Source organism: Ixodes scapularis, unplaced genomic scaffold (assembly GCF_016920785.2).
Source record: "Ixodes scapularis isolate PalLabHiFi unplaced genomic scaffold, ASM1692078v2 PGA_scaffold5__190_contigs__length_132052651, whole genome shotgun sequence".
NCBI lineage: Eukaryota > Metazoa > Arthropoda > Arachnida > Ixodida > Ixodidae > Ixodes > Ixodes scapularis.
Window position 1 is genome coordinate 107,746,775 of NW_024609880.1, and position 15,447 is coordinate 107,762,221.

The 15,447-nt window shown below is 43.3% G+C and overlaps 2 protein-coding genes across 2 annotated transcripts; one reads left to right on the forward strand and one right to left on the reverse strand.

Moving 5' to 3' along the window:
• Positions 1–1,554: 1,554 nt before the first annotated feature.
• LOC121837997 (estradiol 17-beta-dehydrogenase 8-like) lies at positions 1,555–8,014 on the reverse strand. The gene is made up of 3 exons (XM_042293944.1): positions 7,761–8,014; positions 5,112–5,317; positions 1,555–2,444 (listed from the first exon to the last, which is right to left on the reverse strand). Exons 1-3 carry the CDS (start codon positions 7,930–7,932, stop codon positions 2,043–2,045), a joined length of 780 nt encoding a protein of 259 aa, XP_042149878.1. The 5' UTR covers positions 7,933–8,014; the 3' UTR covers positions 1,555–2,042.
• A 3,406-nt stretch (positions 8,015–11,420) lies between these two features.
• LOC121838003 (estradiol 17-beta-dehydrogenase 8-like) lies at positions 11,421–14,024 on the forward strand. Its single transcript, XM_042293958.1, has 3 exons — positions 11,421–11,592; positions 12,238–12,443; positions 13,529–14,024. The coding sequence occupies exons 1-3, from the start codon at positions 11,421–11,423 to the stop codon at positions 13,928–13,930; spliced, it is 780 nt and encodes a 259-aa protein (XP_042149892.1). The 3' UTR covers positions 13,931–14,024.
• The last annotated feature ends 1,423 nt before the right edge of the window (positions 14,025–15,447 follow it).

Here is a 15,447-nt window from a genome sequence, read left to right on the forward strand (position 1 = left end):
TTTTCCTTTAATAAGCGCGCTTTGAATTTCAGTCGTATTTTATATACATCACGCAAGAAGGAAGCGCGCGGGGTTGGTATTCATTGCACGCCATACTTGGTTCATTGTTCACAGTATGTGCTCAGAGCAAAACCCTTACTTCTCAGGTGCTATGCTCGACAATCTCTGCACGTAAAATGCAGGTTATAAATGCGTTGCGGCTTAAATTCAGCAGCAGCTGACTTGGCGATGGTAAACAGTAAAAAGGAACTGCAAGGTCCACGGCAGTAATCCTCATAAGCGTCAAGTAAGACATTACCAATAAAAAATGCCGAAGTGGTATAAAATAAAACATGTTCAACGCTGTTAACTGCGGTGTCGGTGCGATGCATTGACGCTCGGTGCATTGCTTGATGCGCCAAACAAGCGTGGCGAAACTCACAATCTCGATCAGACAAACGTGTTATATCTGTTGGTGTGTCGTGGTTAAACATGGTCCAGTTCTCACGGGCTCTAAATAGGCTATTTAGAACCTAAATAGGTTCTAAATAGCTTTTAAGGCAAAATATTTGTTACTATTTTTATTACTATTGATATTTAAAAAAAGTGATGCACCACATGGAGGGTGCAAACACACTAAACATGAACTCTGTACCCACAACCTGGCAACACTCATGTGTGTTGAGCGATAGAACACAACAGAGTACAGTATTGACTTTTTTTACTATTGACGCCATTAATAATAACACCTCGCTCTATGGACAAACATTTCGGGTAACCGTATATAAGGTTTCCTAAAGAAACCACGTGATCCTTCAAAAAGGTCCTGGTCAAAATAATCCGGGACAAGGTGGAGCCAAGAAAAATCGTATAAGAATGATACTAGTATAATTTTATGGCGGCGATTTTTATATTTCTGGGGAATTGGGATATCTTGGACTCGATGCATACCTAATTAAAACGTAATAACTAAGCATACGAGCAAATTCTTTGTTTTGTTTGCATGTCTTTATGCCTTCGATCACGCTATGACTCGTAATGCTAGGAACTGTGCAAAGAAACACCGTTTTGACTCGTTCTTATGGACAGAAGTTTGCTAAAAACTGTGTACAAACGCAAAAATAAAAAAAAAAAATTAAAGAGTTCATCAAGGTTTTACTAAGTTTGCGACGACTTATTGCTGGTACCGTTATCCAAAAGTAAGAAGACGCACTCAGAACGCGTGACGGACACCGTTAATTGTTGCCGTGACCTATGCGTGAGCTCAACTAGTCTAAGAAGATAAGACCCTGGACCAGAACAAGGATTCGGTTTTTTGAGGGTTCGTTGGTCAAGAGTCAATTGCCTTTCTTTCCGTATGCGCTTCACGGCCAGATATGACAAACCTCCGGAACATTCATAGGTTTCGCGTGCCACTTGGGCAGGAAATTAAAGGCAGAGATTTTTCCTCGCAACGTATTAGTTATAAGGGTGTAAAACTTCGTCCGGCATGAAGCGGAAGCATAAAACGTAATTGTACAGTCTTCTGCTCAGTTTAAACACGAAACAGGTAAACTCCAATTGAGACTCTAATGCAAAGAAAAAAGTGTCTTGTAGAAACGCTTGCTGTTTATTTTTGTGCGAACTTGACCTTGAGTCGTTATTATGGACGACTCATACAGAGAATGTTCGAAGATAGTCGTCCTTGAAAGGAGACCCGCGGAAATCGCAATGTGAGCCCTACCGAAAACCAATAGTATAACTTTTCGTTAACTGGATTATGGAACAAAAAATCTAACTGGATTTCTTGCTGGAAACCTGAAATCCATTTCGCAGACAACTGTGCAAAGAGAATTCCAGGTTTAAAACAAGAAATCCAGTTTTGCAAAGATTTTCTATCTGAGGTCTCCCACTGAAATGTAGGCTGCTGCAGTGAGTCTCGAAAACGTTTTCTTGCGAAAAGTCAATTAAAAGAGGTACATTGCAAGAAAGCAGTACCGAAAACTCAATCGAAGTTACTATAATATTAGGCAAGCCTTTATATATTTTTATTCAATTAATTTGTGCAGCTTCCGAAGCCAAAATTACAATCCGCAGCCGCCAGACGCATCAACAGCAGCGCCAGTCATGTAAGAGCTCTCGGGCGAGCAGAGAAAAGCGACCACCTCAGCAATCTCGCGCGGCAGGGCGGAGCGAGCGAGTGGAATCTGGGCGAGAATTCCCTGCTTCTCCTGCTCGGTCAGGAATCTTGTAACTGGAGTGTCAGTGAATCCCGGGAGCACAACGTTGCACCGAATTCCCTTGTCGGCGAGATCCAGGGCCACTGTTTTTGTCAGGCCGACAATGCCGGCCTTGGAGGCGACGTAACTGCAGAGTCCTCGGCTGCCTGTCTTGGCCGCTAAGCTGGCGATATTGACCACGACTCCATCCGTCACTCCTCCGCTCAGCATGTCCCGGACAGCAGCTTGGGTCATCAGGAAGGTACCCTGGTTGGCACAGTAACCATTCAGAAAACGGTATACCACAGTATGACACTTTGTAATGAATGTCCTGTGACTGTAACGATTGTCCAGTATACCAGGGTGTGTGCAGTATAAAGACTACCCATTATACACTGGTATGCCATGGCATGTTCAGTATAGTAATTTTCCAGTACACATCAGTACGTCCCTTTACAATGATTTTACAAAAAAACTTGAGTATAAAAGCTAGATCGCAAATGTTGCGCCCTCCTCATGACATTTGCACCATTTAAAAATACTTCCTTGCCATAGGAAAGAAGGATACTTTTGGTACTGATCGACGCGATATTTTTTCGTATCTTATAAACGTACGGTGCCTGATAACAGAATAAAATGCAAACGATTTCCCAGTCTTTAGAAGAAAACAAAACTTAAATGAGTGGGGTTGATAAGTGTAATAGGTCCAAATTTACAACGCAACTTTTCCTAAAAAAAAAAAAAAAAAAAAAAAAAAAACGTTTGGCACATTTTTGATGTTGTCACTGCCGACAATAAGTTGCCAAAATCCCGGATAACAATGTGCATCCCATACCCACAGCTACCGTTTCTGTAGGTTAGAGCAATCTTGTTATCGCCGCCATATTGTGGTCTATCAGCAAGCTATTTTTTATATTTTTTTTTAAAAAACCGGAGACGACGGAAGACAAAAAAGAGGACAACATACAAAACGTCTCAATTCAGACATTTTGTTTGTTGTCCCCTTTTTCATCGTCCGTTGTCTCCGGTTTTTCAAACAATTGTAACATCAACCAGCTCGCCTGCCGTAATCACTCCATTTATTTTTCATGGCGCCTGTACCACACAGAAGAGTGAGTGCAAATAGTGAGGAAACGCACGAACTAGACACCATGTGTCCCGCAGAAAGCTTTTTTTTTTTTGCGTTACAGTTTGGGCTTGTCGTAACACTTATTGCATAATTTATTCTATGTTTTCGCAGTATGTAAGGCTTCCTGTCGAAATAAAGCGTGTGCCTGCGCTCAATAAAATCTGTAAAGGTAAAACCGTTCTCACTCACGAGTACCTCTTGATATTCCTCGTATGTAAAATGAAACGTCGCTATCAAAGTAAAAATCAATTGATACATCAACATCTACAGTTCCCGCTGCTGCTGTCATCCAAAAATAAGCTGTACAGCCACTCGATTCGGGCGATGGATACCGCCATTGTTTCCGTGACCTATGTGTGCAGGGCGCCATGTTTGCGAACTGTCGCTGCCGTGTTGTAGATTTGTTTCTGACAGCTGGCGGCCTGCGACCTTTAGTGCACAACTATGCATTGAAACCGACATGACCTTCACAATCAAAACTACATATTTCGTTAGTTTTCCACGAGGTGGCGCACCGTGTTCTATTCCACGGAATATGAACTTCAGCGGCTCGCGAAAATCATTCGGCACATGTGATCAATGGCCGATACTAAGGTACGGAAAAAGTTAACTGAAGCCAAGACTTCTATGTCCTGCATTTCTTTATCTAGTGGTATGCAATACGATCAAGGAACCGAAGTTTGCTTGCAAAATTTTAAAATGCGTATCAAAAAGCTCAGATGTTTTCAGTCGATGCAGAGACAATCCTAGAACAAACATATTTACGGCTTTTGGTTTGTTTGTTTCTAAGATTTTCGCGCTCGTTTATACACCGAGAACTTTATGGAACGGTGGATTTAGACTGTACCGTGTGCCGAATAGAAAGACTACTTTTTGAAAAATACTTTTAAAAAAAGTTACCTTTTTTTTTACGGAATTAACCCCTGGAGAAGGGGGAACAACAGGGGCAAAGGACAAACACAAATCTCCAGACATAGCTTGGTGACTGGTGCGCGACCGAAAAAATCCGCCTGATCCGGGTATCGAACCCGGGACCTCTCCATTACAGGTGGAGCGCTCTACCAATTGAGCTAACCAGGGGTTAGACATCAGTAGAGCAAACGGGTTTTATCAGCTGCCAGGAGTCTAACACCAACAAGGGTGAACTTGCAATGTAAGGATATTTTTATAATGCAATTGAAGGCAAAGGTGCAAACGAGCCGGACAAGAATGACGAATGTTTCAATTTCTTCTTTGTAAGCGAATTCGCGGGCACAATAAACATTTCGAAATATATATTTACTCAGTTTAAAAAATGAGTAGCTCAAGGTTATCTTAAGCGTATTTGGAGTTCTGTTGGATTTCCACGTAATACGTAAATTCCACGCATTACCTTTCGAAACTTTTTAGAAAAAACTTATTTCTGTTGTGATTAGAAATTACTCTTGTATCAATGAATGTTCCTTTCGTCCGCATGAGCGGTCAAAAGAAGGCACAGTAACTTGGATGACAAGGAAAAGAAGCATTGTTTCTGCAAAAGCGTAATAGATAAACATTCCCAAACTAAACAAAAACACAAAAAAACAGCATGCATATATCCGTAGAACTTTAGACGTAATTAACTCACTAAACATGTAAATTCAAAATTTGTAAAAAGAAAGATATACCTTTAGAAAAATGTGTTCAGAACGTTAACTTTTTTGTGTGAGTATACTGTATCCTTATAGACAATCATCGAAAAGCGATTATTGCTATTTTATACTTAATGAGTCCGATGCAGGATTAGTAAACTTTTTATTGTGAAACTTTCTTCAGTTCTAGCTTACCTTCACGTTGACACTAATGACTCGATCAAAAACATCTTCAGTTGTATCAACAATTGATGTGAAGAGGGCGCCAGTGCCTGCGCAGTTCACAAGAATGCTGGCAGGTGCTCCGTAGATATCCTTTATGGCCGTAAAGAGTGTTTGTACTGATGATGAGTTGGATATATCCACGTGCATTGCAACGTGCTTATGGCCACCACGTGCACCTGGAAACACATACGCAGTTCAATGTCACATAGCACGAACTTAATACCAGCTGATGACAACAATATTAAAACCAACCACTTCGTAAGCCATTTCAAATAAATATTTACCTTTTCATGGCCCTCAACAGGACAAGAAAATCGCGAAAATTCCTGTTGGCTGCCTAGGCTCCTGACTTGGCTTTATTTCATTTACCTCGGTGTAGTTTGTGCCTGCCTCAAAATATACTGCCCTGGACGTTTTTAGTATAATAGAAACCTTTTTTTATCATTAACGCAATAAAATTCATATATGCACCATGTATCTGCTATCGGAGAGGCCTCCATAGCGCGGTAGTGTGCGCTGTCTCGGCCTTTTCGCCATCTAAAAGCCTTTCAGGTTCCTCCTGCGTTAGCGCGCTTTCCATAAATTGCTCAGCGTGCAATTTCGTATAACATCTGTAGGCTGCTTTTCAGTAATATCAGTCAACACGTTACTTCTACATGACATTAAATAGGTAACAATCTGTGGTTGTATTGTCCCTGTTTTAATTGTTTTATTCTTTCTTCATCCATGATAAAATATTACCGGTTGTTCTCTCGAACATACGAGGACGCAATAACCGAATAAAATGCAGTGCCAATTTTATTCGACAGTTCTTCCTTGCGGTCACTTGTAGCATATTTGTTCTTTCTCACTGAGGATCTATCGATTAATATTTCAGTCTCGACGGGCATCTCTGATTGGGAAACCAGCGAGACGGCGCCATTTGCAACTTGGGAACTTATCCGACTTGGGCAACATGTGACGTAAGAAAGCGCCACTTCCTTCGTGAATTTTGATTTATTTGCCGCAATAAGCGGAATACTTCATCTAGAAAAAAAAAGAAGAAACCTCTTGCGTACCGGTTATGCTCTCCGCTAGATATTCCGGCGACTTCAGACTCCCAGTTTCAAAATTCGCGCGATCTTGCTGCGAATCCGCACGTCTGCACATAGCATTACACACGTTTATAACTACTCAATACTAATTTTGTATAAATACATGGAGGCGAAATGATTTTGTGCATCTCTCAGTCGCTCGATTATGTAGATGTGTGTACTACTTTAATGTCACGATAGTTGTAAACAGAAAAGAAGCACACCTGAAGGTTGTGTGCGTGCACTGGCCTCTTTATACACTGTGACCCCCGTCTATAGAAGCTGTTGATGAGTGTTCTAAATTCCTTTACTTGCGAAAACAAAATGCTCACAGAGACGAGGTAGCTGCGCTGCCGGGTGACTAACGCGTACCCATTCAGTAGTGGATGTCCAGGTTTTTTTTTACACGAGAGGAACAGAGAGCTCATGACTTTTTTTTGTTGGAAACATCTTGGCTGAGTGGAGGGCTGTTGATGTTACAACGTGACGTAATTTAACTTACTCATTTTTACCTTGGTTACACTGCCTTGATATTCGGATTTCAAGCTGTCTTTGCACATACGTAATCGCTTGATTATGTTTAACGTGTGCCGGCAGCCGAGTAGAAAGTGACTTAGAACGGAGGAAAAAAAACGCCTTGGTTACACTGCTTGATATTCATGTATACAGAAGGAATCTTTCCTAGCATATCATTGCTGAGCTAAACTTAACGTCAGTCGACAGTCGCGAAAACATTTACATATTCAGCCGGAAGACTACTTATAAGACCGCAAAACAGGTGTTAATAGAGGCGAAGCTTCTCTTCACTTTACCTGAGCACGTGAGCTAACAATTGCATTGTCTCACACGTATGAATACAGAGAAGAGTAGACGAACTAGTCAACGTCTATTGACGTTACGGCGAAGTTTAATGGGGATTTGTGAGTAAAAAAATTCACGGTGGCCACAGTGCGTTCACTGCGCCACAATGTTAGCGCGAACTGGTCATTGCACATTGTCGTATTCTACTTCGAAAGGTTATTGCTGACCACAAAATTTTACTGCTTACGTTAGCTTACCAAGCGACAACTCCCATTGCATTTGTAAGATTTATAACAACCTATCATTAAAAATTGATAAAAAAAAGATGTTTGTATCCATGACGAGTGTCGCGCGGTGTACATTTTGCACTAGCATAGTTGTTTTTTAGCGCCTCGAAAAGTGTTAGTATAACGTTGGTATTAATTTTTGGCTGGCTTTAATAATCTTAGGTTTGAAGAAAGTCAAAAACAGAATAAGTCCGGATGCAGCCGACCCTGCAATCTTAGGGGAACAATCATACCGCGTGTTTCATCATCGCTGAACCATTAATGTACCGGGAGGTCACAGCGAAAACAAAAACAAGAATTACAACAGCAACAAGAACAACAACGTCTTATAGCGTTTCAGACCATCACGAAAATTTTGGCTCTATCAACCTTTTTTTTAATTTAAAGATGGATGTAGTCATTAAATTTCCAAAGTAAGGTATAGCTTTCTACCAAGGCAGACAACTAGAAGCACAAACCTGGAAGAGCATTGGTCACGGCCTCAGCCGCTGCCAAATCGATGTCAGCGACGACCAGTTGAACACCTTTTTCGGCTAAGACATCGCATATCGCCTTGCCGATGCCTCCTCCGCCTCCGGTGACCACAGCCAAGCGTCCGCACATAGAACGTTCCTGGGACCTCGTCGACATTTCCTTTAGGTTGGCGATTTGGTGGGTTCCGTGATGTACGTCCTCCGAACCACTGAAGAGCTCTGTCAACCTACCGGTTCTATCGCTAGCAACTCGAGCGCTAATACCCCTGTCAGACGGGCACCTCAAATGACATTTACCCCAAATGACATTCAGTGTAAATGTCATTTAGGCAGTGTCACACGGCAACTGAAATGACATTCGACTTAAATGACATTCGAGCTCAACTGACTTCTCCCAAACTCATTTACGGCTCGTAAATGTGTAGTCTCGTCAACAGCGGTCAGCACAAGTTCCGCGAATTGAAATAAAACATTATAAATAATATAAATACAATTGAAAACAATGTTTGTAGCAATTATTTTTAGAAAAAAATGCTTATAACGTGTATATCTCGCACACATTTTGCGATATATTTGTTTAATATACTCGCGGTCTCAGTTGCGCGTCAGGAACGCGATCCTACGTTCCGACAGTTCCGGATCCGTCGCACTACGATCATTGTCGTCAGCAGGCTCCATCGCTACATGGTAACGGTCTTCGCTTGAACCAATCGCAGACGTAAACGTCAACGGGGTATATGAATCCGGCGAAGAACGAAAGAGCGCGAGGAACAACGGCGAGCAAAATGCACGGATTTCCGAAAGCAGACGAGCCAAGCGGCGGAACGGCTACGGCTACGGATTACTTGGCATTGCTGACGTCGTGTCGTTGCCACAAAACACCTTGTCTCCGTCAAAACGTGTACTTAGTTTTCATCTCCGCGTTTGGATTTTATGTTCTAAGAATTCATTACATTTTATTTACTTAGTAAACAATAAAATAAACACTAGTTTTCCGGGTTAACAACAGACCGCTATCGTGATAGACATCACCTAAATGACATTTGAGTTGCCCGTCTGACACGACACGACTTAAATGTCATTTGAAAATTCCAAAGGCCTTTAGCGTAAATGACATTCAAGGTGCCCGTCTGACAGGGGTATAAGAGACCGATAAGAGGGCCGATAGAAAGGGAGATTATTGAAAGAGGGAGAGGATTGCCTGGACCGGTTTTCCGTGCAGGCTGAGATTACGGCTAAAAAGGAAATAATAGTATTCAAGCAACCGCTACCAGTTGTCAGACAAGCCGATCGCGTATAATGAGGTTGTTTATTTTACCCCTGTATGAAAGATGGGCTTTATGGATTTGCTTTTAGTCCTTGTTCTTTAGTATGTTTGCTCTAGGGCTTTTCTTTTAGAAGAATAGTTGTGTGATATGTGCTTAAGAAGACATTGTGACCCGCTGCTTTCCGCGCGTGATATTTGGGGTCCTGTGCCCCTTTGCTGTTCTCACGCCTCTACGTTCCTCCTTCGACTTTGCTCAACACGGCACGCTCGTCATTCGTCTAGACTCTAGGGGTTAGGTATGTCTGTGTGTGTGTGTGGGGGGGGGGGGGGGGGGAGGGGGAGGGGTTCGACGGAGAACTCAGCGAGCGCCGTGTAGTCGCGCCGGAGAGCTTTAGAATAACCCCGAAGCGGCGGTGGCGTGGAAGGGGGGGGGGGGGGGGGGGGGGGCACGAGCAAAAGGAAGCAACAGCCCAATAGCCCGACTTCACATATTCACATAGATGACGAGGCTGCGCGAGAGGCGACGGTGATGGGGGGAATCTGATAGGCATCATCGCTCTTTCATCGGACTATAATTAGTTTTTGCGCAAGGACCCGCCATATTTTGCCTGAAAGAGGCACTAACCGCTATCGCTGTAAAACAAAAATAAAGATACAACTTGAGATCGTGGGTTTTGCGACGTTTGCCTGGCATTCATGCGATGCACCAAGTTCAATCTGCGTAAAGTCAACTGTGCTGTAACTAGCGGTAACGTTGTTTCATGCGCTATTTTGTTTAATCCGTAAGCAATTATTGAACAAAAAGTAAGGGCGCAAACGAGCTGGTGTACATTGCACATGGTTGAAAAAACCCCGAGACTGCGGGTAAACGACACAACACTAAAAAGTCTCTAGTAGAGAGACTTTTTAGTGTTGTGTCGTTTACCCGCAGTCTCGGGGTTTTTTCAACCATGAGCAAATATTGCCCTGGTGCATGCAGTCGTCTTTCTTTCGGACTGTCGTGGTTCGGACTGGGCTGGACTGGACTGGTTTCCTGAGGCCGTGGCACGGTTCCCGCCGTGCTCATTGGCTCCGTTCGTTCGCTCGTTACGTTCACCTTACGTTTTTTCAAGAGGGACGCTTCCAATGACGCGCCGCAGGAAACGGGAGAAAAAGGGATCGCGCGGCCGTGGCGGTGGCACAACGTGCGTGACATCCTAAAACCAAGGCGCAGCGACAACGAAGTTTGCGCGAAATCACCGACACCCGGGAGGAAAGATTGGCTCTTTGAAGACAAACCTATGCAGACTGTAGGCGACAATTGAGGGAAGCTGTGGTGGCTGCATCCGAAACCGCTGATACCCGAAAGAGCAGGCTGGTTCTCAGAAGGCAACAGTATGCGGACCGTTTCGTGTCTGCTATTTGTTTCCTTTTCTGAGTCGGAACCCCTGCGCTAAGTGCTAACGCATTTCATCAGAAATCAGCGTAGCGACAGCAGCGATTTCGGCACCATTTTTTATTTCAATTTTCCTTTCTCATATATTACATTCATTTATATGTTTGACCATCACTTAACTTTGAAGTTGGCTGATACTGGTCTGTTACTTCTGATTGCAAGTAGCAACCCATCTATACCTTGCGTTTTTCATGTTTGACCACATGCTTACGTATGACTATGGGAATCTGTCCCAACAAAACAACAAACTTCTTTTTACTGTTGGCGGGTGGACATATCTGTATAAAGATTTTATATGCGCGTCTAAACAATCGAAGCGAATTGACCATGCGGTTTTCCACCGTGGAATAGCAGCCATACCAAGCCACAGAACAGATGTTTTTCCATTACTCTGTTTTTTTTTTTTTTTTTTTCAGTTACTTTCTTTCGCGATGCAGCCGAATCGAGAGCGGTGCACTCTCGTCATGCGCTCAAAAACAGGCAGAGCTCGTAAATCGAGTCAGGTGGTATACACCGAATGTATACACTGTCTCATCTTACGATGGATCATGAAGCGCGTTAATCGTTATGTAAACGAATTAAATGCACCGTGAACGTCACATGACCTAAGCGAACGGCGCAGTCACTTGCTGCGTCCAAAGCGTTGGATTGGCTCAACTGACCCGTAGCTTCCGCTGCGCTTCATCGTTTAGTGAAACGGAGAATATACTTGTGCAGGTAGTGTAGATGTGTACACGAAGCACGGCATTTTCGCTCGGCTCGTTGAAAGCTGCAGCGGTTTTTTGCACACCGCACCACTTTAAGCAACAACGTTGACGCCCCAATGTCGGTGGTTAAACCTACCATTGTTTGATATAGAAGCGTTGCTGGGTGGCCAAACCTTCCAGCGGTTTTTTGACGGAGGATTTCAGAGCAGAGTTTGATTTTGAAAACATCTCAAAGAATGACTACGAAGTCCCAGGGCGGTCCGCTGTGCGGACGCTTGGCCGTGGTGACCGGGGGCGGAGGAGTGATCGGCAAGGCAATTTGCAATGTCTTAGCTGAGAAAGCTGCTCAAGTCATCGTCGCTGACATCAACTTGGCTACGGCTGAGGAAGTCTGTAATGCTCTTCCAGGTTTGTGTCTCTATTTGTCTTGTTTGGGATGTGCTTGAGAAGAGTGGGAATGAAGTTACAGGCTTTTTGCTTAAATAAAGACAAGCAGAAGAGTAAAGGTTTGACAGACTATCAGACATTTTGTTTATATCATTTCTACTATTGAGAATAATATATACTATTAATACTCAAAATCTCTTGTAATAATGTCTAAAAAGATGCATAGTGATAATTGAGTTTTAGTGTAATCGGAATTTCAAAAATTTCTATAGAAAGCGGTTTGAAAGGCAGGAGTTGCATAATAATATCAAGAAAGCTAGGGTCGTTTTTTATAGTTTATTTTTTTTTTTAATTTTACAATACTACGGTCAAGAGCAACACGTATAATGCCACACGTATTTCGCAGACCGAACTAGCTGAAATATTCTAGCCAGACAGCAATTCAGGCAGCAGTAATTATGATGGTTTACCGATAATGGTAAGGGTGAATGAATTTGGAGTTTTCTGGCGCAGTAGTAACATAGGCCATAGGGCGCCAAAGACAGGGTAATGGTAAGGGTATTTAGTAACGTAACGGTTTAAAAAGGGTTTGTTTTGAAGTTGTTTCTACGAGCTTCCTCTGAATTCATGCTTTGTTTGGAAAACTAATTCCGCGTCTATTTACAGCTGCGAGCGATAGTGTGAAGCACGTTGCGATGCAAGTTGATATCTCTGACTCATCATCAGTGCAGACGCTTTTCGCGTCAATTAAGGATGTCTACAGTAAACCTGCCAGCATTCTTGTGAATTGTGCCGGCACATTTGCCCTCAGCGCCTCGATTGTCGATACAAGTGAAAATACCTTTGATCGAGTCATCAGCATCAACCTCAAAGTAAGCAGAAACGTTTGAATCGCCTGGAAATTGTACTGAACATTAAAATCGTGAGGTCCTCAGTCTAAAAGGGCAACGATTGTAATCCCCTAACTGAATTAAGTGAGCTTGCTCGTGTACGAGTGATGTTAACGTGTTACGTGCTGAATTGCTTTTAGAATGGCACGAGCAACTGCGTCGACATGTTTATAATTAAGAGTTGGAGTGGGCTATTTGAGGATGCATGGTTCGTCTGGTTGTTGGGCGTTACATTGTTTTTGAGAACCTGTTGTTTTTTCGCAAACGTTGAAAGAGATAACTTTGTTATAAAAAAATATCGGTTGAAGAAAAAAAAACACCTAAACCCGAGACGCTAAAATTATCTTGTTTTAAGGATATGCCTTCCCTCAGAAGTTACATACCCTTATTTTTCTTTTAACCGCTGATATTATTGAATCGTTCGAAATCAAATATTCTGATTTAAAACGATCCAAAGAGAAAAACAGAACAAAATCTAATTTGTTGGAAAAAAGCAAAAAAGAAGAAAGCAACGTTTTGCAACTCAATGCATACTCGATGCTTTCGGGTGGAACGGGACCAATAGCTAAAATGGTTTCTACGTTCTGAGTCAGATTTATCTCAGAATCTGAATATTTAAACCTTTCCTTAGTTGCTTGCTTTAGTAAGCAGCCAAGATTCACTCATGAAATTAAAGATAAAAGACTTTTTTTAAGCAATACTTGCCTTTATTCAGTTCGTGGGACGGTTCATATTGAACGTTTTGCAAAGGCTCTGAAATTATTTTTGAGCCGGAACGATATTTACAGTTCTAAACAAAATTATATGAAGAGTTCCTTTGGTTATGTCTTAGACGCCTTTTTGAATGCACTAAATATGTCTGAGTTTATTAATGCGCGTTCTCAACATCCACGTTTGAACTCAGGCTCCTCGAGCGTATGGTAAACCATCCGATCCAGGAGATATTGAATATTGAAATACGGTATAAGTAGCGATGTCACTGAAGACGGTACGTCTAGCTATTCATGGAATGCGTTCAAAGATGGCATGGTGTACAGTGTTCTCTAAGTGTTTCTCATATCTACCAGGGAACCTTCCTGATGACCAAAGCCGCTGTTCAAGACATGCTGGCCGGAGGGGTAACTGAAGGAGTCGTGGTCAACGTCTCCAGTCTTGTCGCCAAAACGGGCTGGAAAGGAGTTTGCAGCTATGCAGCCTCCAAGGCCGGTGTTATTGGCCTTACCAAAACAGCAGCCTTGGATCTTGCCGACAAAGGAATTCGGTGCAACGCTGTTCTTCCGGGATTAACCGAAACTCCAGATCAAAGGTTCTTGACAGAAGAGCAGAAGCAGGACATTTCGTCCCGGGTTCCACTCGGTCGCCTCGCCCAGCCGACTGAGGTCGCTGACTTGGTCGTCTTTCTGTGCTCGCCTGAGAGCTCATACATGACTGGCACCGTGGTTGAAGTGACTGGCGGCAGTGCTTTGTGATTAGGGCTCCAAAAGCTGTACTGCTCCTGTGGAAAATCTAATTACAAAGGAAAAGTATTTTTTTAGGTATTTCCGTTACATTCTATTTTAGAAACTTGTTATTATTGTACATTTTTATTACTTTGATGTAAGCAGCATTCTGAGAGTACCAGTGTGGCAGCGGATTTTCTTTGAAAGGATTTCGCTAACAAAGTATTGGAAAATGCAACCATGTACGTAACGCGTTACTAGTAACGAATTACTTCTGCCTAGTTACTTTTTCGATAGCAAGTAAAGTATTTAGTTACTTTTTTTTTTTAAAAAGGAACGAGTAACGTACTATCGGGGAAAAATGAAATGCGAACAGAGGAGCGCGTGGCTCGCGGTACAGGCAGGGCCGCCTGGAAGTGAGCCTAGGAGCGAGGGTGCGTGGCTTACTCCGACGTGTTCACGCCCCTCCCTCGGCGCTCCCCAAGCTTCAGCAGTGCGCCTCTTGGTGCGCTGAGAGCTCTCACCGCTATCTTTGCTGGCTCAGCGCGTGCGGTGCAAAGAAGCTCGCCGCACCCGCCGAGCAGGCAAAGATAGCGGTGACAGCTTTCAGCGGACTGAGAGGCGCACTGCCGAAGCTGGGGGAGCGCCAATCGAGGGGCGTGAACACATCGAAGTAGGCCACGCACCCTCGCCCCTAGGTTCACTTCCAGGCGGCGCAGCCTGTACCGCGAGCCACGCGCTCCTCTGTCCGCATTTCATTTTTCCCCGATAGTACTTAGTTACTTTTAAAGGGATACTGAACCGAAATTTCGAGCTTAAAAAATCAATGCTGGGCGGATAGGCGGGAAGCTGCAAAACCAAACAATCTCACTCATACGGCGATATATCTAACGGATCGCCGTATTTTTTGGAGAAGAAGTGCGCGATTGAACCCGGCCGACGAGGCCGACGAGACAAGGCACGTTACGATTCCCATTTTCTCTCCTCCTCACTACGTCCCGTCAAGCTGGTGAACCGAAGCGAGGAAGAGAGAAGCGAGGCCGCTTCTCCTCATTCTCAAATTCTCGCGGAGGACAGTCACGTCAAAGAACTCGATTGATCGCGCCCTTTTTTTAAAAATGTACGGCCATCCGTTTGAGATATCGATGTACGGGTGATGTTTTGAAGTTCGTAGTGTCCCGTTCAACAATTCTGCAGCCTTACTTTGCGAAATCCAAATTTCGGTTCTGTATACCTTTAAGGCCAAGTAACAAGTAACAATATTTCGTTACTTCTGAAGAGCAACGTGAAGAAACACCGGTTGAACAGCCTCGTTTTAATTCTAACCTGAGTGCGCGTCTATTGCGAGAAAGCTAGATGGGTAACCCGAAAACCGACTAAACGGTAAGCCAGTATAGCAACGCTTATCGCATCACACGACGTCCTTCACACTGTAAAAAATGGGCCGTCAAAATTACGGTAAGTTGACTGGCATTCTGGCTGCCAGCAACTTCTCGTAATTTATACGGCAGACCGTAAATTCAAATTTACTGCCTGACCGTAATCTC